The sequence below is a fragment of the Parambassis ranga genome, chromosome 6 (genome assembly GCF_900634625.1).
Source record: "Parambassis ranga chromosome 6, fParRan2.1, whole genome shotgun sequence".
In the NCBI taxonomy this organism is placed as follows: Eukaryota; Metazoa; Chordata; class Actinopteri; family Ambassidae; genus Parambassis; species Parambassis ranga.
The window spans coordinates 9,564,546-9,592,455 of record NC_041027.1 but is presented as its reverse complement, the minus strand read 5'-3'; the positions used below and the strand labels follow the sequence as shown (position 1 = coordinate 9,592,455).

General features: G+C 42.0%; 2 protein-coding genes across 9 annotated transcripts; one reads left to right on the top strand and one right to left on the bottom strand.

Moving 5' to 3' along the window:
- Window positions 1–2,246: 2,246 nt before the first annotated feature.
- On the bottom strand, window positions 2,247–14,501 carry rfx7b (regulatory factor X7b). 8 transcript variants are annotated; one of them, XM_028407693.1, is made up of 11 exons: window positions 14,235–14,501; window positions 13,130–13,367; window positions 11,834–11,867; window positions 10,394–10,479; window positions 9,958–9,996; window positions 9,744–9,866; window positions 9,518–9,634; window positions 8,996–9,080; window positions 8,683–8,890; window positions 8,201–8,517; window positions 2,247–8,112 (listed from the first exon to the last, which is right to left on the bottom strand). In XM_028407693.1, the coding sequence occupies exons 2-11, from the start codon at window positions 13,255–13,257 to the stop codon at window positions 4,774–4,776; spliced, it is 4,476 nt and encodes a 1,491-aa protein (XP_028263494.1). In that variant the 5' UTR covers window positions 13,258–13,367; window positions 14,235–14,501; the 3' UTR covers window positions 2,247–4,773. The 8 variants fall into 8 exon arrangements, with proteins under 8 accessions (XP_028263494.1, XP_028263493.1, XP_028263492.1 ...); XM_028407692.1 differs by lacking the exon at window positions 14,235–14,501 and adding an exon at window positions 13,885–13,899; XM_028407691.1 differs by lacking the exon at window positions 14,235–14,501 and having other exon boundaries at window positions 13,130–13,780.
- A 5,105-nt stretch (window positions 14,502–19,606) lies between these two features.
- Window positions 19,607–27,120, top strand: LOC114437432 (transcription factor 12-like). Its single transcript, XM_028408109.1, has 13 exons — window positions 19,607–19,739; window positions 21,739–21,838; window positions 22,197–22,339; window positions 22,425–22,548; window positions 22,620–22,690; window positions 23,015–23,111; window positions 23,202–23,275; window positions 23,438–23,614; window positions 24,352–24,460; window positions 24,558–24,711; window positions 25,888–26,117; window positions 26,711–26,888; window positions 26,972–27,120. The coding sequence occupies exons 1-12, from the start codon at window positions 19,671–19,673 to the stop codon at window positions 26,851–26,853; spliced, it is 1,491 nt and encodes a 496-aa protein (XP_028263910.1). The 5' UTR covers window positions 19,607–19,670; the 3' UTR covers window positions 26,854–26,888; window positions 26,972–27,120.
- Window positions 27,121–27,910: the final 790 nt, after the last annotated feature.

The following is a 27,910-nucleotide window of genomic DNA, read 5'->3' as shown; positions in this document are numbered from 1 at the left end:
GAGGGAGGGAGGGAGAGAGAGAGCAGAGAAAAAACGGACAGACTTCAGCTCATTGGAGAGGATGGTGGACAGGCTGTGATTTTTCTTTGATGTTCTGTGTTGTTATTTAAATGGTTACTTAAATTATAATAATTTAATAAGTAACAATTGTTCTTGTCTTTGTGTTGTTAAACTCTTCTAACCTTGTTACATTATGTGTTTCATTACCTATTTATAATTTAAATAAACTTTTGAACAACTTCTCAGTGACAACAGTAAATAATTTATTGTTCTGTTATGTACAATATTTACAAAGATACAGTTTGAACATTTCTAACTATTTACCAGTGGGCATTATGAAAATGTACAATTTATTATTTATAAAAGATCAGCAGAAAATACTATTTACAAATAACATATATGTAAATGTCTGGCTGAGCAGGAGTCCTTGGTGCTGCTGGACTGGATGGGATGCCACGTCGAAGACCTTGGAGTCCTCTGGCTGTGAGTGGGACATCATCTGTGGGTGGGGGGTGCCTGTCTCCTCTGTCCACCACATCGTCCATCAGGGTTTGCAGAGCTGACGATCGGCGGCTGCCATGTTACTAAAAATGTTTTTAAAAAGGGCAAAAATAATAATAACTTCAACAAAGCGGTTTCCAAAGCAGCTTAAAATACGAATAGCTATAAAATATGTATACTCACCCTCCAAATGTAATGATGGTCAGACCCTCCTCCAGGACAGACAGCTGATCCTGCCAGGGAGCACCCCTGGCTCCTCTAACCAGCAGTAATTCTCTGGTGTAGTGACATACCTGAGGCACAAAGGTGAGGTGCAGCGCTGATGCTTAATGACACATTAAAGTGATTTAAGTCAGGGTTATTTGCAGGGTTCTTACACATTTAGCTATTTAATTTAAAGTATTAAAATTACAAACAGAACCCTGTATAAAGTCTTACAATTGAATAAAATATAAATTACATTTAATCATATTTGTCAATCTACGGGTTATATGGCTAGTGTATATATAAATTGTATATATATATGTATATATTAATTGTGATTATATGGGTTAAATAGCAGCTAGTCCGTGTCGCTGTCGCTGCTTTTGTTTTTCCCGGCGCAAAATTTATGACGTCGCGCCACAATCAGGAAGTGCTTTGATGGCTAGACCGTCCCATTTACCAATGGTTGAGGATCCTTCGGAGGATCCTCAGGAGGACACGGCCTCCTGAGACCGCGTAGGCTGCGTCCTCCGAAGGATGCAGACCCTGAATTGGAACACGCTTGCATGTCAATAGGGCTCTCGCACCATTCGGTGCTGGGCCCTAATTAAAGATGATCGGGCCCTCGCACTCCGCGCTACCGCCCCCTCCCCATCACGTAGTCCCTTCTTTCCCCTGCTCCCCCCACGAGCTGCGGCGATTTTGCCAGTGGTGGGAAAATCCGCGGCAGACAGAAGCAGAGACATGTCAGAGCTACAAATCCTACAAATCTGTCAATATAAGTAAAAAATAGTTAGTGTGCAGTAACCTCCTGTTTACAGTAGGTGGCGCTGTCCACACATGGTCGGGGGTGGGTCTGTATTACATGCAAAAAATTTGAGGATTTTAACAGCAACCATGGTGGAGTTATATTAGCTGCAGTACCGTATGTGTCCACTGGGTGGAGCCAGACACCATGAGAATAGTGGAGACCTGTCTGTGCTTCAAACCTCCAAAATCATTTGATTCATACATAAAAACTGTAGGTGGCGCTGTGCACGTGAGTCATGAGCATGCAGACGTGGGCTCTTGCACCATTCGGTGCTCGGGCCCTCTCTAATAATAGAGAGAACGTAACAATTCCTTTATTGATGCCTTATAAAACCAGTGACTCAAAGTCCTGCCATGTTATTTTTTGCTATAAAATACATTAAATCATGACTGCTTAGACACACAAGAACATTCTTTAAAAAAGTTTATTGGCTTTTAAAACCACTTTAAAAATCTCACCAGTGAGTACTTTCCATTGAAAAAAGAAACAACGCGTTTGCAATATTAACAAGCTACTGTACATTAAGCAGAACACCAGACAACACCACAGAGGAGGGTTTTTTTTTCTACTGGTAGAAATGGACAAGATAGTCAGAGTTGGGTCTGGGTCAGTCAAATGTAAAGGATCAGAGTCACACCTTGATGGAGCTCCTGTATTCATAAAGAGGTGCATTTCCTTCATTCAAATTCAAATATCAGTGCCATGTTAAACAAAAAACAAGGAGAAAATATTCAATTTTCACAAATGCACTTTTTTTTTGCAAAATAAGAATATGTAAAATCATCAGAAAACAGTCATCAACATAACATATAGAACAACATTAACTTAGTAAACAGCACACAATGAAAGTAATGTAACTCATGAAACTAGCACTGCCAGTCTGGTTAACAGAACCTGCCCAAATCACAGAAGACAGTGGTTACCAAGAATACAAAGTACAACAGAAGTCATCACACATGCGTGCGTACAATCATTTATCAACATAATGAGCATGTAGGTTTTAAAAGGTTATTTAACTTTTTTCCCTCAATGCTTTATATTCTCATGTATGAGAATGAGTAAGAAATGTGTTATCTCACTGAGATTAATGCACATTTTGCTACAAGACAATTAGTCATTTTCTGACAATTCACTTAATTTCCTTACTCATCTTGTCATAAAAAATATTTTTTTTTCTGTTTTTTTTTTGCGGGCATCCATCGTTACATTTGTCCATAAAGATGTGGCAAAGCCATGTGTCATAAAAATTTAGTGCAATAACGTGAACCTCCAAAGTTTGTTGAAACGTGAGTATTTTTTTTTCCAGTGTCTGCTGAAAGACTTCGAGCACAACGTCTGTCACAGAGATGTTTGCAACCAGCTAACAGTATCACAACTTTTTTTTTTCTTCAATATACCATGCTATTGATCCTGCTCAAAGCACACATCACTTCTGCAACTGCAGAGACCTATTATCTTTGAATTAGAAAAACGAAAATAAAATCAGCAAGCGAGACCAGACAGCATTACTTTTACGACACATTGAGCCAGAAATGTAACACACAACATAGAGTATCTTGCCGACTATAAATCTGTTAAGCTTTTTTTTTCTTTTAAATGGCACATACTTAGCTAGAATAATGGCCATAATATAGTGTCTTGATACATCAAATCTCTATGTATCTATCCTATTTACAGATGGAGCTTAAACATGACTTGTACAACATTGACAATAGCCAAAAACTCAAGCAAGCATCCTACTGTATCACATAGCCTACCTGGCTAGCAGTGATGGTTTCAACATGCTTTCAGGTCCATGGTTACCTATAAAACATAGGACAGTGACCATTTCACAAATTTACATACTGTACATAAGATTTATGCAACTTATTCCTTTTCCTCAAATGCAATAGAACTCTTTTATATCTCTGAGGCTGCCCGCTTCCCGTCGTTGGTAATATTTACTTGGAGTGTTTCTATGCGTCATAATCTCAAATATTTTCCAAATAGATCATCTTTGGTATGGATATAAGGCTGGGTCTCCTCAAACATAACAATTTCATTTCCTCTTGATCTTAAGATGACATCAAAACATACAAGTCAGCCTCTAGCCTTGCTTGTAAACAAGCCTCCTCCATACCATTGATTTCCTTATCCAAGCTGGGAGAATAGCATGCCCAAAAAAAAACAATATCATGACTGAAAGTGTGCCTGCCATAGTTTTCATGAAATGACAGCAAATTCCTCTTAATCCACAGATGATAAGGGCGCACACACACACACACAGTGTAGTTATTAGCCTATACAATATGCATCTATATTGTAACACTGCCAAACAAAAACAGAAGAAATAGTACTGAAAATATCAAGAGAAACAGCTGCCTTGATATGATGAAGCTCTGGATGGTTTCCGAAGATATCTTAACATTATACTATATACAGTCTCTCTAAAGATGGCATAAGGCCTTGGACTTCGGGAATAAGGCAGCCAGTTGTTGATTCCTTTCAATGTGTCGTCCACAAAGTGGCCTGAATCCCCAATGTCTCACTACTGATTCAGCTACTCCCTTTACAAGATATTAAACAGTACAAGAAGTATAGGCTTTAAGAAAATTTCACTCTTGGACAATGCTCAGATGTGAATCAGCTTTCCACTGATTTGGTATATGATAAAGTATAAAGATTATGCCATAAATTCAGCACCTGGCAGCTTAAGATGCCGCCCTGTAAATATTCAGATATGGCAGGCAAATGTACTACAACTATTATGTGCATATACTACAATACCAATATTGTCTCCATTTGGTTGAACTTGAACTGCACATGTTGAAAATAGTATACAACAGCATGTTTTTGGTGAAGTCTTTTTGTGCCAAATTTCCTACCCCTCTTGCTGTCCTTAAATGTTCGCTAAACACAAATATTGCATTATTGAAGATTACCCTTCTCCTAATGTCTATAGCATACAAACCTGCTCCTTGTAAGTGCATGCTGCCACCGAGTACTCACACTGTTTACTTGAAATGCTTACATTTCTGATTTCAGATGAGGAAGAAAAGTGGTTCAATACTGAAACTCTGGGTGACAACTGAAAATAAAAAAAAGGAGGGAAGTAATTAAACATCAGTAGGAGAGATTTTCTGGTACGCCTGGCACTTAACAGAACAAACGGCAAAGTCCAGACAAATCCCAACAAACTATAGTTTAAAAACAGATATACTACATATGCACCAAACCAAACAACAGAGGACAGAAATCATACAGAATAAAAGATAACATTAGCCCAGCATCTCTACTGTAGTAGGCTGGTCTTTGCTTTCTAGCCAGTCAAAACCAGAGTTCACAGTATCACTGCATATCTGCTGAAAAAGCGGGTCGTTCTTCAGTTCTTCCAGTGTCGAGTCTTCATATTGTTCCTGCTGTTGATTAGGATCGAACAGCAGGTTGGTGTCCAATGTGTTAAGGTCAGTGATGCTACTGGACAGATCTGAGGTCAGTCTAATGTCATTTGAGAAGTCAGATGCCACAGCATTGAGCTCAGAAGCTACCTGACCCACCAGCTGTGAACTGGGGTTGAGGCCGTCATCCCCCAACAAGTCCTTGACAGTGTTGTTGAAATCCAGCTGCTGCTGTTCGTCCTCCGCCTCCTGTTGCTGTGTGCTCTGGAGGAGGAGCTGCGGTTGTGTCTGCACAGGATTCTCCTGGAGCGTCTGCTGCTGCTGGTGGTCTTGCTCACCAGGGCCCACTTGTGCTTGGCTGTCCCCTGTAGAGAAACTCACTTGCTCTCCACTGTCAGTGGTGAGGTAGCCATGCTGCTGAAGCTCAAAGGCAGCAGGGCTGGAGCTGACAGGCAGCTGAGTCTGGTGAGTAGCCCCTCCAGCAAAGCCAGAAGTTGTCTCCAAGATCTGAGTGAGGTTCATGCGGGCTGTGTAGTTAGAGGGGAGGTTATTTATGCCCAGACCACGCACAGAATCATCTCCATCAGCTTCCATCTTGCTGAGAAGAACGTTGGTGATTTTGGTGGTGTTACTCTGACCCTGCACAGGCAGCATCTCACTCTGCATCATGATGTTCAGAGGCACAGACTGGCTTCGCTGGACCATGCTGTGAACAGAGCCGACTGTCTGGGTGTTAGACAGGATGCTGAGCACCTCAGAGGTGATTGGAGAGTTAAAGGGTGAGACCACAGCTCGAGTAGTTGTGGTTGTACTTGTGGTAGTTGTTGGAGGGCCAGTGTTCCCACTGAAGTTTCTCTGGCGCACTGCAGGGCTAACACTGCGACAGCGGAAAGTACTGGCTGTAGATGAGGTTGAGGCCTTGTTGTCCAATGGTGCGGGCACAGCAAAGCTCTCCTGTTTAGTAGGAGTAGTTACACTGGTTACCAGTTGCTGCTGCTGCTGTTGTGGTTGTTGCTGTTGCACTGGGGATATGGGAGTCAAACGACCAAATTGAGCAGAATCCTGTCTCGCCTGAGACTGAAATGACTGACCAGGAATCGCAAATGCATGTGGTTTACGGAACTGATCATCTACCAGGTCTTGATAGCTGGGCAGAATGCCAATGCTGTGGTTGGACAAAGGACCTGCAGAGTTGCTGTTGTAGCGGTTGTTGATCCACTCCAGTTTGGCCTTGTCAGGGTGTGTTGCCATGGGCCTTTGCATGGGCTTGACAGGGCTGCTGGAGACAATACTAGCATCATGATAACCTGTGATGCTTGAGTTTATAGGAGTGAAAGCAAAGGGGTTCCTACATTCCACTGGGCTGGGGGGGACGCTGCTGCTGCAGTTGGACAGTGGTGTGCTGATAGGGGTGTGGCGTCCCATGGCGCTATCCACAGGGGTGATGGGGGCCATGCGGGAGCAGGGGCTCTCTCTTGTCAGACTGTGTGCAAGGGTCATTTCGGAGGTTGGGGTGGGAGTAGGGGTTGGTGTCGGTGTTGGAGTGGGTGTTTGGACTGGAGTGGTACTGCTGTGGGCAGAGTGGTAGAAGGTGGTACTAGCCTGGTGAGCATTGAGGATAGAGCCTTGACTGCTGGCTGACTGACCTTGTAGAGACACATCAACACAGTTACTAAACAGACCCTTTAGCTTCATCTGCTCCTCCATTTGGACCAGCTCCTCCACAATGCTGTCCTGGGTCATGTCATCATCATTAAAAGGAAAATAGTCCATGTTGGACTGAGAACCTGCAAAGTCAACCATATCCTGTGTGAGGGTAAGCTGACCTGAGGCCTCGGGTGTTTGAGCGATAATGGAAAGTTGGTCAGATGGGGTTTGTTTGTGTTCTGCTGGTATCTGCTGGACAAACGCTTGTTTCCGGAGCTCATCAAGCTGTCCCTCCTCCCATATTGTGCTCTTTAAATCACTCATCACAGAGGCTTCGTGTGGTCCTGAGTTGGCTGGTATGGCACGAGGATCCCCAGTGATCTGCTGTAGCAACGTCTGATCAGATGTGTTGTTCCCAGTGGCTCTGGTGCTGGTATCAGAGCTGAGTGATTGGTCTTCAAGTTTCACCACCAAGTCTTGGGGTTTGACAGTCTGGGTGCCGTCAATATGTGTGATAGGTGAGTCAGAGAGTGCAAGGATCTGTGTGGGCCCTATAGAGGTGTGTTTCACAGTCACTTTGCAAGGGGCGCTCTCTGGTCTGGCAGGGGTTCCAGGTCTGGGGATCCTCTTTACTGCAGCACTGACTCCAGGTTTAGGATTGTCAACTACAGCCAGTGGCTGCTGAGAGATAAACACCCTCTTCACAGGAATCACATGGGACTCCCCAGCGGTGCGCTTTCTGGGGCTCTTGGCATCTGAGCAGGGGTCCTTCGATGTCGGGGTAACAGCAGAGGAGCCATTAGAGTTCTGATTATCAACAGTCAAGTACAAAGTACTGTCATGGCAGTTACTGTTATTGCTGTCCTGAGTCCCAGCTACAGCTACAGAGGTGGAAGGGGACGTGGGGTCATTCTTCACCCTTAACCCTTTGTCTGGTCCTGGAGAGCACTTAACCAGGAAGCTTGGCTCACTGGCAGCCCTGAACTTAGCCACTCTCTCCTCTTTGGCTCCAACAGAAGGTTTCTCTGTGCCAGATGTGGGGTTATTGTCATTTCCAGCTTCAGACACCCCTTTGGTGTCAGTAGAAAGGGTCAGGATAGAGGTTGGGATACTAGGTCTGACTGCGGGAGACTGAGGGGCAGCCAAACTCCCACCGTGTAACTGCTGGGAATCGTCTAAAGACGCTGTGGTTGTCACACCAGCTGAGGCCGGTCGTGCAGTTGTGCTGTTACTGCTGCTGGGAGCCAACGCAATTGCCGTCATCTTCACCACATTGACTGAGCTGACGTGGGGAGTGGGCATCACAGTTTTTATGGGACTGTTGGTAATAAGCAGGGTTGGGGGTGAGCGCAGCGTGATGGCACTGGTGGCAGAGGGCTTGGGCAAGATCTGGGCATACCGGGTACCGTGTCGTGCCAGTCGGTCACCTACAGGACTTGCTGAGATGTTCTGGGGAGTTTTGGGTGACTGTTTAATTGATTGAGTGACAACTTGAAAATTCACTGGCAACACTTTTCCCTCTGCTGCCCCTACAGGACTGGGTGAGGTCATCAACTGCCTGCTCCTCTGTACCTGGGAAAGGCATATAACAGTACATTTGATTTCATTCATTAGTGACACGTTGGAGCATATTAATAGGGAAAAAATTCAGCCACATTACCGTGACTGGGCTTGGAACAGCTGCTACTACGATGCCTATGGTGGGCTGAGGGGAGAGAAGAGCAGGACTGCCACAGGGGATGGTGGGGCCAGGGGTGCTGGCCTCTGTTCTCTTGACCTGGGCCTCACTGGGCAGGGGTGAGTGGAGCTTCTGCTCCTGCTGCTTCTTCTGGATCTTGCGTTGCAGTTGCTGCTTTGCATCAACAGAGGGAGAGGGCAGGGTCTTCACCTGGGGCTGGAAAGAGTTTGCCTCAGCTGTGGGCACAAACGCTGAGGCTGGAGTTGGTGTCTTCATTCCTTTTAAGACAAAGCAAAAACCTTTCAAAGGATTACTGATGAGTAAGATGGAGGAGGAGTGGATGATCAGTGGTCATCTGCTCTTGCCAAATAACATATTTAACTGGCATGCAAGGCATTAAGATGTCTGATAACATGTATACAGCAGAATAGTATAAAATGACACTCTTAGATCAGAGGATATACCTGTGGGTGTTCCCGTCATAACAGTGAGTGCAGCCATGGACTTAGTACCAATGTAGTGGCTATTAAGCAGAAAGCGAGCCAGGTCCTCCACGTTGTCAAACTGACGGCTCAGGACCTTTTGAGCCCACTCACACACCAGCCCACAGGCTGCAGACCTCATTTCATCTTCAGCACTCGGAGACTGGCCTGTAGGCTCCATCAGCTCACACTTGTCAGACAAAGCAGAAAGGCAAATGAATTAGCATCAGACCAAAAGAACAAAAGTCCAACAAAAAAAATGGAAACAGTCTCATAATGTCTCAATGTAACTTACCCCATCACCAGATTTCTGTAGATCCAGGTTGGGTAAAGATGGCATGTGAACAAAAGCTTTCTTCCTCAATCCACTATAACAGTATGTGCAAAGTAGTTAAGGTTTCTAAAACATGACAACTCTGGAAACAGAAATGATTATAACACGCTCATTTTAATATATTCTGTGCGCAGCGGATTTGCATGAACAGAGAAGTTACCTGCACTGAAAATCTACTAAAAACAGAAGCACTCCAAAGCCAGACTTTCAGCACAGTGCCAAGGATTCCCTACTCTTGGCTTTTTAGAGATGCCAGTCTTTTGGCAGGAGAAGTTCGCAGTTTTTTAAAGACCACAGAAAAATGTGTTTAGCACATTGACTAAACTCTCTGATAAACTAAACTCTTATAGTAGAGCTTCCTCTAATGTGATGTCCCTTTGTACAGTTGAGTAGCATAGATGCAATCAGTCAACAGCATTAACTTTACTGCTCACAGAGGCATAAAAGACAAAGTGCTGTTAACTAAAACAATGAAAAGGATATTTGGATTTTCCCCTCATGCCTAGTCGACGTGCCTTCATGTTAGGAAAGACATTCTTCATGATCTTTCCAAAGTCTGCTGCACTCAGTGGATTGTAGCCGAGATTGTCACAATAGCTCCTGTAAGAGAGGAGAAACCATTTGAGATGACACCATAACACAGGAACTATATATTTACCTTTGTTCCAGCTGACCCCCCCCCCCCCCCAGCAACAGGTCACACACTCACTTGTATTCATCATACACCTCTTGCTTTGGGAGGGAAGTCTCTGGGTGCTCTTCTAGGTGATTGCGTATCCAGTTGAATGCATACATCTGTTGAGTACGGCTTGACGACATGGAACTCTGATCACTGGAAAGTGATGCATAAGAGAAATAAATCTGGTGAGGCACTGTTAATGACTGTTCTGCATCATGTCTTGTTAATACAGAAACTTTAATACCATAATCCAGGAGTGGAGGACCCCCTCTCATTCTCAGTCCAAATGGGTAGAATTTGGGGGGTGGGGTGATGAATAGATATGGGGAAACAAATGAAACACAGACAGCTAGGTATAGCAAAAGTCTACATTGTTCAGTGGTTTGTTTGAATCAAACATACAGCGAAAGAGTGACTCTTAAATTTGAAAAAACCTCATCAGTGACCAACAACTTGCCTGAAACGTCAGAAATAAATTAAATTTCACTTAAGGGGCTTTCAGCCTAATCTGTGTCTGTCTGTGCAGTAGCCAGTGGATTTGACTTTCCAAGCAATGACAGTGCCAATAATGTAATGAAAGCCTCAACAAAGCAAGTGTGTGTGTGTGTGTGTGTGTGAGAGAGAAAGAGACACAAAAAAGACAACAAAGTGAGAAACTTGAGTGTGTATCTGTGTCGTACCTTTTATCATTGCCACTGCTGGGACCAGAAGGCAACTTAAGGTAGAGGTAGAGTTTTTCGATGTCTGTAAACTTCTCAACATCTTGCTGTAAAAATAAACATAACAAGAAGAAGAAGAAGAAGAAGAAGAAGAAATGCTTAAAGGACCTAAAACATTAAAAGTGTGCTAAACTGCTATCTGGCAGCCATTAAAAATCTTTTAATGTTTTAAATACAAAGACGGGAGCTGCTCAAAACAATCAAAATGGCCGAATTTCGCATCAAGTTTTAATACAACTAATGCTGCACACAACCATTCCCACCAACAATCCCACATTAACTAATCAGTACGTTTCTAAGAATGGCTTTACTTCACCTCTTCATTTTCCTCTTTGTTGCTATGGTAACCAATACCTAAATGAATGAGGTGCTATTTACAACGGCCCTCCTCTGCTGAACAAATAAATGAAATTATTATAAAAACATATAAATTATACGTCTCCCATAGCTACTCCTGATCAATTAGTGGAAGTTTAGTTAAACAATCACCAGTGTTAAAAGCATGACACTGACATCCATCCAGGTGGTGAAATAAAATTGCTGGGCTTTTTATTAGGCTGCACGTAAGAAGTTTTGAATGATTAATGTAAAATTATTTAAGGTTTTTGCATAATTTTATTAATCTGGAAACCAACAGTTTGTTTTTTTTTGGTGTCAGTCTTGTATAGTATATCCTATTTCATCAGGGCCTTGGAAATGCTTAGTTTACAGGATTTTGTGCACATATTTTAACATACTATTTTATCTGAGCACTAACTTACAAAAAATATGGTATTAAGAATGCATTGGTGGCATTATTCTTGTTATTCCTTCACAGTTATAATATATAGTTGTTGTGCAGTGAGATGCATTTAGACAGCGTCTAAGTGTGACACAGATATTTGGAGATTTTTGGTGTAAAGCAGAGATTTATTTGGCTCCAGTTTGATGTGCTATGTGTAACAATGTCAACGCGTAACCGTCAGATGTGGTATTTTTTTTTCCCAATCAAGACAAAAAGAGACTGCTTTACTGATGAAAAAAAGAAGCCTTCATCACGTCGCTTTGATATCACTGACATGGTTTTTCTGCTGAATACAGCTGTGAGATGAAACTGAGCTTAATATGAAACAAAATGTGCATAAATAGACAGTTTGTACAGGAATAAAATACAGTCATGTGATTAGACACTATCGGGAATACAGTGCACACAAACCAGACACATAAAAAACATACATTTACGTTTCATACATTTCTAAATTTAAATAGCCATAGTTTCTTAAGCATTATACAAATATACTGTAGCTTAATATAATGTACAATATACTACACCATAACAGTCTAATGTACTATCTAATGTACACCATGCTGTTTTACTTGGTGTAGGATATAAATAAATAGACAGCATTTGTCAATACTCACCAATATGCTGTCCACTTTTGATTGTACAGATTTGCTACAACAACAAAAAAAAGAAGCAAAAATTAGAAGACAGAATAAATCTGACTTGTGTTAAAATACAATTGATGAACCATTATAGCAAACGTGCATGTTTTAATAACCGGTCAAAAACTGTCTTGTTCCACTTTTAAATGTTTAAGCTGTGACATCAGCAGCCAGACGCATTTTTTTTGTATACGGCAACGCTGCAACACGATGCTACCACCACCGTGCTTCATTATACTGATGATGTTGATGGTGATACATGACCCACTTTTTCAGTTGCCGGATGACCAGTTACAGAAAACAACAAAAGTGGTTGGAGCACACAGTGTATTTGTTTATCTTTAGTGAATAGGTGAGCTTCTAATCATTTTCAAACAAATTCATGTGCGCATGTCATTTACACCAAGTTTCTTTGATGTGTATACCCTTTTTTTCCTGTAGGACATCAATAAAAGCCAAAGCACAGATGTTACAACTCAGCACAGCAGCATGGCAGTGAACAGGTATTAATAACATCTGCATCCTGAAACTGAATGGAATCCAGCCTTTATTAATTGTTCAATATGGGCAGACACAAACCATACAAAGCATCAAATTAAAGCAGCTGTACCTAAAGAAATACTCAGAATAATTATGTAAATTACAGATTACACGTTGGAACAGCAAAATTTTCTAAATGCATGTTTTCAAATGTAAATATAAATCCAGTTTAGCCTGATTTTATTCTAAAAACTAGAGCAAAAATAAAAACAACAGCGCAGACTAAGGGAGTGAAGGACACCTTGTAAATAATTACCAAATTCACTATGGGCTGATAAACATTGAAAAATAATATATGCATTTAAAATAAAAAACCGTAATTAGAATATTTTCAATATTTTCCTGCAGGCCAAATCAGTGTGAGGTTATGTGTGTGTGTGTGTGTGTGTGTGCTTTGACACCTGTCATCCTGAGCATCAGCACCACCGGTGGATTTGGTGTCATCTATTATAACATGGCCTCCTATGGCTCGATGCTAATGATCATAGCTGCTACCGTTGAAGGTAAAGCGACGTTACCGTGTCATTAACACACAAACCGGAAACACACGGCGTCGTTTTTCCTCGCTGCTGTTGTATTTCGGTCAAATATGATCAGCTAGCTCGGCAGCACTCGTGTTATTTTCAGCCGCTTTGTGCAGCACACTGCCTCCAGAGTTTGATACGCTAATTATGAGGCTACGGCTAGCAAAAAAGGACAGAGCGGCTACCTGAGGATCATTTCCATCCTTACCAAATCGAATTCTTTATTTTGAACTGTAACGCGTTAGCCTCGGGCCCCTGGAGTCCTGGCACCAGCGCTGGAAGAGAGCCTAATCCCGAGGCAGGCTTCTGACCAGGTTGTTGTTGATCATCAGCCATCACGATGGAGAGGGGTGGTGGGGGAGCTTTAACAAGTAGGCCTCATCCCCGGCTGTGCACTGCACCGGACCCACCGCTGCTGGAGCGGCTCAGTCAGCTAGGACAGCCCGCTAAATCCACCACAGAGCATGGCTACAAAACCTGACCCTCGCAAAACACAAAACCGAACCAAAAAAGACACCCGGGCACACAAAAGGCATTTCGCAGAGGTATCTCCGCTGCCGCAAATAGCACGCCTGCAGCAGCCAGCAGCAGCTACAGACGAGCTGCCTGCGTCAAGGTGCGCGCAGGGAGCCGGAGCCACACCGGAAGTACGGCTGCAGAAATAAAACGCGCCGACGTGAAACCATGTTTTTCAGGTCACATAATAGATAAAAACACACATTAACCCTCCTGTAATGGAAGTAAAATAAATGTTTTAAATAAAATACAAAGTTTTACGATTTCTGCAGAAAAAGACAGAATCCTAAATATCTACATCTGCCTTGTTCCTCACACACAGTTACTCTGAGCAAAAAAACTTCAATACTACTAAATACTAAACTACTTCAATAATATGTATAATCTTTTTTTCATATGCAGAGAATATTTTTTTTTCATAATCAAACCAAATCATCATTTACTCACATCAGTTCTTCTCTTCAGTCTTCTCTGCAAGCTGCTTGTTCAATAAACAATTAAAGAGAAAGCAATAACTGCATCTCTATAAAAGTAGGCCAAGTCAGAGGAGCACACAAGTGTTGGAATCTGTTCTGCGTTGATAAATAAACTGCTTTCAAACAGTTTAATAATTCCTCTCATAAAATAATGTAATCCAACAAATTGTAATCAAACAAATGTGTTGACATTTAAAGGCCTTCTGGTCTTGTTATACAGAAAGTATTTTTTCCAGCAGCATGTTGTTTTATCAAAGATTTATTTTTAAAGCCTTCGCCCGGTTTTCAGTGTTTCATTGTGTCTAACTTGACGGTGTGTACCTGCTGCAGTTCCTCTGTCAGCCTGAAGGGGCGCTGGTGCAGGAAGCTGGTTGATCAGATAGTGACAATGACGGGTAAACAGCCAGGGATGATATCACTTCTCCATGTACACTGGACGTTTACCAGCTCATACATTGATCCCAGTATCTGCCGATATGTTTCTATCGAACGATTATCTGATCAGACTGTCGGTAAGGAAACGATAAAAACAGGCAGCACAGAGAAGATTGTTCCAAGACTGTCTCTCCTCATCAAACAGCTTTCTATTTTTTCTTCGGCTGAAATCTGAGACACAGTTGGTCGGAAAAAAATAACCTGAGCGTATGAACTGAAATGGGACTATCTGTCCCAGATATAAATACATGTCACATCGGTGCTGTGGAATACATATTTTACAGGTGTGTCCAGTTGATTTTAATAAATAAATCGCCTCTTTTCTAATCAACAAATGATTAGTAGTGCTCTTAAGATGTAATTCACCATAAAACACACATGGAAATACTGAAAAATGAAGTCAGCAGGTCAAGAAAAACAAGACCTAAAATAAATTCTTTGATCATGAATTATTTTATGCTGCCCTCTGTTGATGGAAGCAGGTAATGTTACTCCACTGCTCCACTGACACCATGAAACATAAAGCAAGACAGTAACAGACACACATGAGGTGGGCATGTAGAAGCAAGCGTATACTGTGAGCGGCTTCACAGCTGTGGAAGATAAGAATAACAGGAACAGGAGGAAAATAATAGAAATGACTCACATCTGTGTTTGTCTGTCTCATGGTGGCAGTATGAATAATTATACATGTTGAATTTACCATGACTTAGAATATAGGTACAGAGCAGCCTCGGTCACAGTGTTGCATGACCTGAATCATCTATGCATGTTTTAGGGTTTCAGAATGAATTAGCATTAATGTTTATGATTCAGTTTGTAGATGAACACTCTTTTGCTGCTCAGTAAAAATGCAGTGGTTGAGGGAGTTTTAAGAAAACACAAAAATGGACAAAAGACCAGAAACAACATCATCAATTTGACAACACATGCTGCGAATATTTAATATAACCAAATGCAATGGAAGTTTGCATCAGTCATGTTTTGAATTTAGTTGCTGGGCCATATCTTTCTGTGGAAGGTCAGGATTTTTTTCACTATAGAATGAGGTGTGTTCTAGGATGAAGTAACACATGATACACCATTACAATAAGTTGCACTGAGGGACACATGTGATGTGATAAAGGGGAACTTTGGAAAGATAGAAACACTACACATACATATGATATATGATGTATTTTACTCCTATTTTGATGCTTCAATGTGAAATATGATGAGTAAATAAAACGTAAATATGGGTTGAGGTTGAACTTTATACAAATGATAAAAATGAGCTCAGGCCTGTTTCTCAGTGTTGAAAACTCAAACCTACCATTTGGATTAAAGATGTGATGTAATATTACATAATCAGAAAATGACATGTTAACACTTTAACTGAAGGTTGTTGTTGCTTTAGCATAAATGTCTAAATTATTTGCACTAAATGTTGATACAGCAAACAGATAAGAGACAGCACTGATTAAAAAATGTGGTCACTTCCTTTTTCTTCTAGTCACACACACAAACACACACACACAAAGAGACACACACATCAATCAAATACTGTCATTGCCAAGTTGTTAACAGCACCGGGGGTGTGTAACGGTGGCACTTCATCTAAATCTCAAGAAAATGTTGTTTCCTTGTTAGTCATTGTTTTCTCACTCTATTTTTGACCTTCGGTTGCTGGCTATTCCGCACTGATTTATTTTACTGTCAATCTCCTGTCACTTCAGATTTGGGCTTGAAGGTCTCATCTCTGCAGTCTTTGCCCTTGCTCATTCCTCCAAATGTGAAGATTTGTACTCCTTCCAAAACTGGCTGCTGGTTTTTTTTGTGGCTATGATACAGTGTCTCCTCACATTAGGCAGTCAAACATGTTTTTAATGTGACATTCTTTTATTTACATAGTTAAAACCACCTGTTTTGTTTGTTGTACTGTGTTGATGTCTTGACCCACTTCCTGGAGATCAAACAGGTCAAACATGAGACTGGCTGTGACCTAGAGCCACCCATTGTCTCTGTCTCCTCGTATAGGTGCTGGCGGATGTGGGACAGAGAGTTCATGGCGGCGCAGAGGTCGATGAGTCTGGCTCTCACGTGCGGCCATGGCCGGTAAAATCCTCTTACAACCCCCCACGTCTTCCAAGCACTCAGGCAGACTATACGATCAGCTTGCTGTGTTTAGGTCTTATCCCAAAGACAGAGTAGATCCTCTGTACGGAGTCACGGCAGCAGGTATCAAACACCACAGCCAACCTGTTTACCTCTGTACACACAGGGGCAGGCGGGCCTGTTTGCTAGGGCGATGCATTCACTGACTCTCTTTGAAAGAAAGATTTATTTGCTGGATTTCATCGCAGTCACCAAATTCATTATTGACTGACAAACCTGATGACTGTTAGAATGTTTAAACATTTTTGTTGCCCTGAGAGAGATCACTGCCCTGCAACTTGCAACCTATGCAAATAGTAAAAAAAAAACTACATCAAATGTACACACACATGCAAATACAACGCACGCAAACCAATGAAGTGTGCTGTAAATGGTGAAAAGTGACAACAGAAATGTTTCCATGTATCTTAAACAGAGTCGACAGGACACACTTGTTATTTATTACTGTGTAACTTTGAAAGTGTGTCACTCATGATTTGATTGTTTGTTTTTTGTTTGTATTGATGAAGGCGTTTTCATTATTTGCCTGTGTTTTCTCTATTTGCATGCATTTCCTGATGTTGCAGTGCTGTAATAACAAAACAGCTGACCTTAGATTCACTTAAACTACATTTCATATTCACCATTTTTTATATTTATAGACAAAAAAAATAAATAAAATGCTGATAATAATTTTGAAACTGTAAAAAAATTGCTTGCCTGTTATAAACGTTGGCCCTATGCATCATTCCTCCCTATAAATACCGTATCAGAACCCAAAATAAGACATGGATCAGCAGAACAGCAGAATGTGAGGGCCACTTCTGTCCACTTTTTCCTTTGGCCCATCATTGCGTGGGTGCGTTGGTGTAATATGGGAGTCCCTGCTTTTGACGTCACTAACACAACCTTTCCCAGGCTAGGCTGTTATGGCTGATTTTATACTGCCCCCCCCCACCCCCTCCTTTTCTTCCTTGGCATCCTGTGGAAGAGCGGATGGGAAATTCTGATGTCATCAACCTTGGCACAGCGGGACAGAGGAGCATGCGGACCCTCAGGGTGCCACGATTGGTGCCCATGTGTTTGTGCCCCGTAGATGGTGAAATAGATGGTGTGGTGCTGCCCGCCTGTGCTGCACCTGCGTCCCAGCATGCTGATTGATCAGTTTGGTCATGTGGAATGTCACCATCTGCTCCCCAGTCCCACTCACCCCTTCTTGTGTGAATGCCAATCACTGACAGGAAGATAGTTATTTAAGCCATGTCAAATCAGGCGCATGACGATGAGCAATATGCCAACAACACTTGAAATGTGTGTTGCAGTAGCACAATGGCGTATCTGACAATAAAAGCACAACCATCCAAGAGGGACATGTTTACTTTTTGTTTACATCAGCCCCTTTGAATGATGATATGAGCATGCAGCATGTTTCTGAGAAGTCCTTCTGAGTCAACTCTTTTTGATTTTCTCCTGCGTCCCCTTCAGTTGCTCTTTTTTGTTTGGCCTCTTAATGGCCAACACCTTATCAGGGGGCCATCAGGAGTGACATTCTTCATTGTAGAGCGTCGTAACCAATGACATTTCAACCATGGGAAAATAAAGATATGCAAATTTGAACTCATTAACATTTGCATTACCTGTTTGAATAATCGTGCTTCTGACAAGGCTGCAATTAAGTAAGATTGATGCAAAGTTCAGGGTTACGGGACTGTATATATTTGCTCTTGGATCATTTACCTAAGATATGTGTGTGTGTGGGTGTGTGTTATGTACGCTTAGTGTGTCAGATAGGAGGACTGATCTCTGTCACAGGAAAAGGTCATTCAGTAGCCACCAGTATACCTGGATTTTGAAATTAAAAAAAAAATAAAACATAAATGAATGTGGCGCACAAAGCTGAAGCACTGAGACCTGTATCTTTTTTTTTTATTAAACAACTTAGGATACAAACGATTGTTCTGATGAAGATGAAATGTCTGACCTCCTAACCCAGTTAACACTAGCGTGGATAGTCAGGATTAGACTTTGACTTTAAGGAAGCTGAGCGGACTGCACGGCTCACCTTTGAACAGATTGAAGCAGACATTCGTGTGTCCTGCTCCCTGATCAGCGTGGTCCTGCATGTTTTTAATCATATACGGTATGTTGAATAGTTATGTCATTGAATGATGGCAGGGCTGTGACTATAATGTAACACTAGAGTGGGTCTGTTAGAGACTTTGCCGCTCTCTCAGTGGGAATTATTTGATTGGATTCAAAGATTCAAAGCGGTGCCAGGACAGCATGCTCTGTGTATCATGCCTAACTGTTTTGTCTTGACTGATGATTCTTGTCCAACATGTAGAGGATAAGATAGATTGGCTTGGTCTGTTTACACATATAGCCTCTCCTCTTTTTGTCCAGAGGACTTCCACAAATGATAGCTGCATTTTATTTGCCCTGGCGGGACAGCAGACAGTGGATCTGACCTCAAACAGGACGTCTGACTGTTTATACATTAGCAGATTACCCATATAAATAACCTTTAACCCAGCCACTGGAGGAGCTTGCCACGCCACACGTGCCTACAAATTAAGACTTGGTTCTATTTGTAAATGTGGGTCAGACAAGGGTGTGGTATCTTCTGTTTACTTGAAGCCTCTACCTGTCTAACAGACAGGAGATTACCTTGGTGTCGTCATCACTGCTCACTGGTCCTGAGTAGGGATTTTTTGGGCTTGACTGCAGCAATGACTTTACAACATAAGATGAAACTGAACAACAAAATGTGCAAGCACTCTGATGACGCCTTTCTGTGCTCATGTAAGAGTAGGGAATTCCCTGATTATTGCAAGCTTCAGGTATTTTTATGAAGTTATTTTGCACTCCAAACACACTAAACAGCAAAAACTACACTAAAATTTACTTCATTTAAAAAACACAACTCTTTCCCTAAAAAAAAAAATCTGATGCTCATAATATTGATGGTGTCCAGTCTTCTGTAATAGTATCAACCCATGACCACCCCTCCCTGCTGCCTGAAATGGTCCAGCCCTGATTTGCATAAGTTGTCTGCGGGTAGCTGCATGACCAGCAGGGGTAGGTTAGGGGAAGGAGTGCATGTGGACTATATACACATGAGTAGAGATACGGACAGAGGAGCAGTGTGTGGACTATACTGTGAGCACGGAGTCTGAACCAGTCAGAGTTATGTACTGTGCTTCTCCTGTCTCTGGCACAGGGAACAACTCATTGATGTACTGCTACAACATGAAACCAGTGAGTACATTTCTTCTACTTATTTAGTTTGTTTTGCGGAGGTGATGGGACACTGTCAGTCTGTGTGGTGATGATGATTCTGCTGAATATGTGTACATACAGTGTTTGAACGGTGTGTTCTCTAGTGGTGATCTTGCACATGTTACATCAGTAAGAAATATGTTCAACTTAGATAAAAGTTGGATTTCTATTTTGTCAGATACTTGGTGTGAATATTTACTATTCTTCACAGGACATTTAATATTATAATTAGTTTAAGTGTGAGTGAGTGAGAAGGTGGATAAAGGTGTCCGTGCCTTGTGAAGCTTTATCTTCAATTTATAGATTAGATTAGAATGCTCACAAAGTTCTTACATTATCAAAAATAATACAAAATAATAATAATAGCAACATTCAGTAACATCCCCCTGCTCATGTAAAAATGCAGCAGTGAGACTTCCTGTTTGCTGTGTAGCTTGTAGTCAAAGCCTAGCAGCAGAAAACATCTTGACATGAAGCAGATTGCTGCTATTTCTATTTGATTTAACCCCGCTATGTTGGAGCAGTCCCTCCACCACTGCAGCCATTATCAAAGGCAGCTTTGATCTCTGTGAGACTAACCATATCCAGACATCGTGGATCACAGAGGCAGAAAATTGGTTGCATGTGGCTGGAGTTGGCCATGGTGAAGCACAGCATAGGCCCTGAATAGCAAGTTGATATTTCACTCATATAGCATCATAATGCTGTACAAAGGGAAAGGTGCCGCAGCTTGTTATCTTTCTGTTTGACTTTATGTTTATATTGTTGGGTAAACTAACCTGAGGATTCTCATACACAACAGTTCTTTGAAATTACTATAATTATTTCAAGCAAATATTTATTTATAGTGTTTTATTTTCCTCTTACTTCTGGGCATAACTGCTAAAAAAAAAGTCCTTTATCATTTGTGATTTCATGATTGATGGTTTCTAAATCAATGCTATGCTAAAAGAGGATACCATGGTGACGGCCCCTCTCTGGCGGGGGCCAGAGAGGGCGTGCTGGGGCGGGGGTGTGACCATTATTAACGGGTCGCCTGCTATGCTGATGGTAAGGAGGACAATTGGCTTTATCCTCTGCCATATGCTGCCCATGGCGGCTCAGACGGGCCCAGTGTCGACAGGGGCTCCTCTGTTTGGCCTAGCCCACAATCACCATGGGACTCATGCCAGCCAGGGTCACGGCTGTGTGTGTGTGTGTGTGTATGTGCGCTTAAATGCGTATGTGTACGCGTGCGCCTGTGAGTGTGCTTGCACAAGCATACTCAAGAGAGTCTTTAATAGCCTGCTTTACAGAACTTGTCGTCCGGGTAACTGACACCCCATTGATGCTGCGCAGGGAGGTTTATTTTCATTTCCTGGGGCACATCAAAGCAATCGAGAGAGGTGCAGGTGCAGCCCAGACCTCTCGGTGTGTTTGAGTGAGTGAGCATGTGTTGGTGTGTATTGTGTGCATATGTGCAGTTTTGTGGTGCTTTACAATTAAAAGAAAAAAAAAAGCTGAAGGTATTTACTTCCTAGATCAGTTTGTTTCCTACAGTGGAGGGTCATTAGAGGTGAGACTCTCTGAGGTCTCTGTTTGGTTTCTTAACAGACAGACAAATCATGAGACAGCTTGGAATTCAATTTTATTTGGGAGAGAATTGCATCCCAGTCTTCTGAAGCCAGCCCGAACCTGATCATGATTAGGGCAGGGATTTCTCATGGTGAATGGTTCCTAAATCCGGATGAGGAGGTGCATGGATCTGCAGCTTATGGATTATCGCAATAGCTCTAAGTGTGCATCAGCTTCCTGCTTTGTTTTCATAATACTGTTGCTTCAGTTTGTGCCCACAATATTCACACATTTGTGCCTGTCAGACTGGGTTTGAATCTGATGCTTAACAAATTTTAAGTGTATGAGGAGGAGTTAAAGTGTACAGATTTTTTTGTTTCTTATCTGAGATATATATTTTGATTCCTTTTATTTGTCTTTTTAGATCTATGGGCAGTCTCCTGGTGCTGACAACATCAACCAGAACTCATCTTCACATCTATCAGCCAAGAACCCCAGCAATGTGTTTGCAAGCACATTCTTTGGTGAGCTCACACCCAACAAAAAGTGTGTTTATCCACCCATTAAAAACATTGTGTTTCTCATCCTCTTGCCCTATAAAGACATTTTCAAGTAGAAGTTTGCTCGGTAACATGCAGAGTTAGGAGTACTAATCTGACCACAGTCTTGTCTCTATGTTTTGCTGATGATATTTTCTCAAGTCAGAACTAAATCTTTGCCCTAATGCACTTTATTGTTCAGATACTGTCACAGATTAATAAGCTATTTAAGGTGATTATTTGTTAGTGGTCTCCATTGTTGTCACACAAGCCTTCATGCCCTTGCGTGGCTGTTTGAAATGCCGCGGCAGTGCATGCTATAATGTTTCGTTATTCATTTTAGAGGGGATGAGCAGTTCGCCCGACATCTGGAACGCCGTAAATGGCCTGAACCAGCAGGGCTATGAAGGTGCACTGGGAGCAGCCACGACCCACCAAACACAGCCGGGCAGCTACAGAAACCTGCAACCAACGCACAGCCACCTGGTGAGATTTATCTCCGGGAGCACGCAGGCTGACAACTTTTTTTGACCCCTGTGGTTTTATAGCTGTGTGTTTGGCTCCCATGCAGGACTACTCTCCACATTCGGTGATGGCTGCTGAGATGAACAGGGGTCTCCCACCCATGTCCACCTTTCACCTCAACAATACAGCACCACGCCCTTCGTCAATCAACAACTCAGAGAACTCTACAGGTAATTAAAGTTCCTCACCTGTCAATAGCTTGTTTGTCTGTTTGTTATTTACAATAAAATTTTTGATTCAGTCTCAGGGAGTCAGGGGAACGTGTCAGGAGCGTCACAGACGGGCGATACCTTGGGCAAAGCTTTGGCCTCTGTAAGTATGCATCTCCTCTCTCTCTCATCAGATCAGCTCATCTTTGCCCTGTTATGTTCAAACAGCCAGGTCAGAGCATAAAGCCTTGAGAGCCCCAGTGGTATAATGCAGAGCTTCCTCCTCTCCCAGTGCATATTAAAGAAGACACTTTATTGGCTGCTGAATAGTAAAATGACCAGAATTGATGAGTTTAGTCCATGTTATGAGCCTGCTCCAAAGGCTGTGGCAGCAGCTGTAAAACCCCACGCAGAAATGACAAGTTGTGCCTTTAAAGTGATCAATGACCTGGTCCTCTCTCTCTCTCTCTCTCTCTCTCTCTCTCAGATTTATTCCCCCGATCACACCAGCAGCAGCTTCCCCTCCAGCTCGTCCACACCAGTGAGGTCTCCGTCTCCGCTGGCGAGTGCAGCGGAAACTGCAGGTCAGGAGAAGATAACATGCAGCTGTGTGAAGTATAGTTTAAATTTTAGTGTAGAGCTAAATTTCTATTTTGAATTTTTCTTCATATCAGGTACCAACATGTGGCCCCGCAGTTCAGTTCAAGCACCAGTCTCTCCACATTTTGAGTCTTCACTCATATCAATGGTAAAGAGCTATAGTTTATTTATTTATTGTGTCTTATTAACATAATAGATGTACCTATGTACAAATATAATAAACACATTTATTGATATTAAAACAATCAGTTATATGGATGTAGACAGGTCTATTTCTGCTGCAAGGTTGAACATGCAAATGTTTTTTCAGTCTCAGGTGGAAGACCGCCTGGACAGACTGGACGATGTAATCCATGTCCTGAGGAACCATGCTGTTGGCCCCATCCCCGCTCTGCCCAGTGACATCCACGGCCTCCTGAACCAGACCCAGCACGGCCAACCGGGCTCCACCGGCACTCTGCCGCTCACCTGTCACACCCCATCCATGGTAAACAGCCATTACTTTGAAGTATTTAAAGCAGTGTGCATGGAAATTCCATGTTGTGTGTGTGTATATGTGTGCGTGCATGTGCTGGTATTCAGTTTCAGGAATTTTCCACCCGCTACGTCTGCATGTTTTCCTCATGTAAAGGTTGTTGTCCTTGAAATCGGAAACTGAGCACAATGGGAGAGCGCCGTGATGTGTCGTCCTTGTGTGGAAAGCGAACACACTGTAATTCCTCTGTGGGGTGATGAGGGACGGCTGCACTCCCATGTTTCCCTTTCAGCAGACCAGGGGATTTTAGCCCAGCTGGAGTGGCAGTATATGCAAGGGGAAAGGGGTTTTTAATTTAATCCTCTGGGGGGAGGAGGGGGGGTATTAAATTCTACCACTTTTATTCTTTTTCCAAATGATGTATTGGTCAGAAGTGAATCATTCCTGAAGAGAATTAGGGGTATGTTTAGGGAGTATGTAGTAGTTTTAAGAGAAGGATTAAGATTGTCTGAGATTAAATTAAATCTGCAGAGCGAGAGATCTACTCAGGGTTATACTTCAGAAATGAGAAGGCAGATGTTGGTTTTGTGACTTATTTGTCTCTGGATGGGTCTGACTGACTCTCCTTTAAAGATTAATGTGGCCGAAGGGTCGTTTACATTTAACATTTAGAGGATCCTCATGTGAAAAAAATCTTAACACACAAATGTTTGACGTTATCTCATCTTATTATTATGTGTGTTATAAAGGTTGAAGCTGTCAACATGAACAACAACCACCACTCAGCCTTCCAGAGCCGCACACAAAACGGCCACCCGTACCCAGCCCGGCAGAGGCCCGCACTCCAGCAGGGAGGAGGTATTCTGCTCAACTACCCACCACCATGTATTTTAGAGTTTCCTCTATATTAGTTTTTTTTTTTAAATATATTTTTTTTTTGCGTGATCTCCTGCAGGTGGTCTGGGAGTTCAGGGTAATCTGGAGCTTAAGATGGAAAGCGGAGAAAGAGAGGAGATGATGCACACCAATCATGGCCACAGCTCAGACAGCCAGAGATCAGACGAAGAGAGTGAACACAAAACACCAGGAGACAACAGCGCCAGAAACAGGTACAGGAGCCTTTATTAGAGGTCTTTGTGGATGGCATGATTAATCATATGTAAGAAAAAAAAAGTTGAACATATAAAGGTCTTTTATATTTGTTTCACTGTTTGATATAATGCAGATATCAAAATAAAAGCCCCCCCACTCAACAGCCAGAAAAGGGAGGCTTGTTTCGGGTTCACTCATTTAAAATACTGTCTGCCCTCCTGCTGTGAAGGACAGCTGTGTCTTGGCCAGCCTATTTAGCTCTGCCTCATATTTCTTCTTCATGTTGCATTAAGTTACAGTGAATTAAATGAGAGAAGAATAAGAGCAGCTGCCAGGACACCAGTGACAGAAAGCTGTATTTTTAGTAATAAGGTTCTCAAATATGTCAACGTTACAGCATCCTGCCATTCTTCTTAGCAGGCATTAACAGTAAAAAAAAAAAAAAACACAGCCTGGGCTGAGATTTACAGCACTGCTATTATGTTTGACTTGATTAATGTGCCAATTATTCTTCTTGATTGATCACTCAAGCTATAAAGAGACAGAAAACTATATGTAACAAGCTCCCAGAGGCCAGCAGATGTCAACCAACCAACAGTTAAAAACCAAATTCACATTTAACACAGTGGAATATAGTGCTGGAGTGGAAGAAGGGGTTTGTTGCATAAAGTAAAGACTTATTATATAAAATAATTTATAATTGCTCCATTGTGCTGTAAATGAGTCTGCAAATACTGTACGTCTTTAACAGAAAGATGTCCTCATGTGTCTCCTCTCAGAGGTCACTTCAGGCTGAACCTCTTCATGGCATCAGTCCTGATGTCTGAGTGCATGTTTTTCCTTTTATTTAGATCTGTAATCTATTTGAGTGATATCAATGCTGACATATGTGGATGACCTCCAGCATTTTTATTGGGTACTGTTTGTTTGTTTTATTTGAACAAAAAAGCCAGAATAAAAAAGGAAACAAATTGAAAAAAGTTTTAAAATGCAAATTTAATATATTCTTAATTTATCCATGTATATCCGATTACATGTCAATAAATCCTTTCACAATAAAAGCATAACAGTTGGTCTCTTAGCAACATGGTCCAGCAGAGGGCAGAGGAACCCACAGTATTATTTACTGTTTTGCATCCACTCAAGCTTGAATATCAGTTAACCAACATAAACCTGCTATTTCATTGTTACAGTATTCATGAGGACGAGGACCTGAGCCCCGAGCAGAAGGCTGAGCGCGAGCGAGACAGGAGGATGGCCAACAACGCCCGCGAACGTCTGCGCGTGCGGGACATCAACGAGGCCTTTAAGGAGCTGGGTCACATGTGTCAGCTGCACCTGAAGAGCGAGAAGCCGCAGACCAAACTGCTGGTGCTGCATCAGGCCGTGGCGGTGATCCTCAGCCTGGAGCAACAAGTCAGAGGTCAGAGGTCATCAGTGCTGCAGACATGAGATGAGATGATGTAAACTAAACCAGGTTCCACAGTTTATCCAAAGAATTCAGTCTTAGGCAAAACAATATAGTTTTTGTGAATTTAAATATGTTCTTTAGTATTTATTTTTTTAACCACAAGGGGGCAGCAAAACTGCAGACATGATCACTGTTTAATTCTTGATAAAGGTTGTTACAGTATCAGATTTACTCTCATTCTCCCCATTTTTGGCCTCAGTCAACTCCTGAAAGAACACTTTGTCTGTCTGCTGGCTAGATGGTGTACAGTCAGCTTTTACTGCTCTCTGATGTCATTGAACGACCCTGAGCATTATTTTAGCTGCAATAATTGAGCTCATCAAATTAAACGCTTCATAGAAAGTCCATCAAAAAATCAAATTAAGATGTCAAGTCTCTATTGCCTTGGCACAGACAGTGTTTTCAACTTGCCATAAATGAATAATATCAACATACAAAACAGGAGCTTCCAGCAGTCAAACATTTACACAGTGAAATAATCCTAATATCCGTGTGCCAGCAGATGTCTCTGTTTTCTCAAATCTGTTACTGTGTGAATTCCACAGAGAGGAACCTGAACCCAAAGGCAGCGTGTCTGCGGAGGAGAGAGGAGGAGAAGGCATCTGCCGTCATGACAGATCCACAGTCCATGCATCTGGCTTTTCATCCCAGTCTGACGGACCCGGCAAACCCCATGGGCCACCTCTGAGCACCCAGTGATGACCACGTCACGTCTGTTGTCAAGTGTGTAACTTTAATTTTCTTATTACTTAATGAAAGTATATGCTGACGTATTTCATAATATTTGATCAATCTGTGATCTCCAGATGTTATCTGAAGAACATTCCTGGAGCATCCAGCTGTTTCGGACGTCCAGCATTTCTTCTGAATCAGACCTGGAGCGGAGAGGTCGTCCCCTCTGAAAAGTGTGATGCAGTTGAACAATCATCTCCTCGCTTCCCAGACAGACTTTTAACTTTGTGCCTGAACTTTACTTGTAACAGACAAAAGCATTGTACGCTGCAGATGTTTTGTACATATTTTGTATATTTATTGATTATCCTTTTGTTGGAATTTATCTGAATGGATGAAATTCAGTGTAGTGACATGGTGTCATCTGCAGGTTCAACTTTCGGCAGAGTCACAGCTATGCTACAGTGTATTGCTATATACACTAAGCTCAGAGGACTGACATTCCCCGCATATGTGTTCAGACAATGGATTAAATTTGTCCCATGGTGTATGAGTGTGTGTGTGTGTGTGTGTGTGTGTGTGAGTTGTTATGTGCTAATATTGCAGGGGTTTGAGCATTCTGTGAATGAACAGATCTCCAAGAATGTTCTCTTAACACGTGGGCATCATCTGTTATTTGTTATAAATTTGTGTTTATTGCACTGCTGACGGGATACTGGGCTGGTGGACAGAATCCCTCTTCTCCTCAGTGTGATTATTGATCTTCAGAAGTAGCCAGACATGTTCTTTAAACATTTGAGTTTTTGATAGAACATTTGTTTTCTAAGTTATGTAAGTTATACAACTTTTATACAAATATTGTGGGACATCTCCATTTTGCTTTTGTCACTGATTTTACATGAGAAAGACCATTTTGTGCAGTTTTTAGATGTTAGCTACATTTCATGCTCTGAGCAATACAGTGTTACATAAGAATTGATGTCTTTGTTTGCTTATCACACTACTGAACATGATAATAAAAACACTAATCTGAAATACTCCTATCATAACATGTACGGGACGTGTACAGTTTG

What these genes read in the sequence shown, in the direction of transcription:
- rfx7b (XM_028407693.1), bottom strand. Translation starts at nt 13,257, where the DNA reads ATGGCTGATGATCAACAACAACCTGGTCAGAAGCCTGCCTCGGGATTA. An exon ending in AGCAGTGGCAATGATAAAAG is followed by an intron (nt 9,997 to 10,393) that starts GTACGACACAGA and finishes TCTACCCATTTG; the next exon opens with GACTGAGAATGAGAGGGGGT. An exon ending in TCCTCCACTCCTGGATTATG is followed by an intron (nt 9,867 to 9,957) that starts GTATTAAAGTTT and finishes ATCACTTTCCAG; the next exon opens with TGATCAGAGTTCCATGTCGT.
- LOC114437432 (XM_028408109.1), top strand. Translation starts at nt 19,671, where the DNA reads ATGTACTGTGCTTCTCCTGTCTCTGGCACAGGGAACAACTCATTGATG. An exon ending in AACCAACGCACAGCCACCTG is followed by an intron (nt 22,340 to 22,424) that starts GTGAGATTTATC and finishes GCTCCCATGCAG; the next exon opens with GACTACTCTCCACATTCGGT. An exon ending in GACAACAGCGCCAGAAACAG is followed by an intron (nt 24,712 to 25,887) that starts GTACAGGAGCCT and finishes TCATTGTTACAG; the next exon opens with TATTCATGAGGACGAGGACC.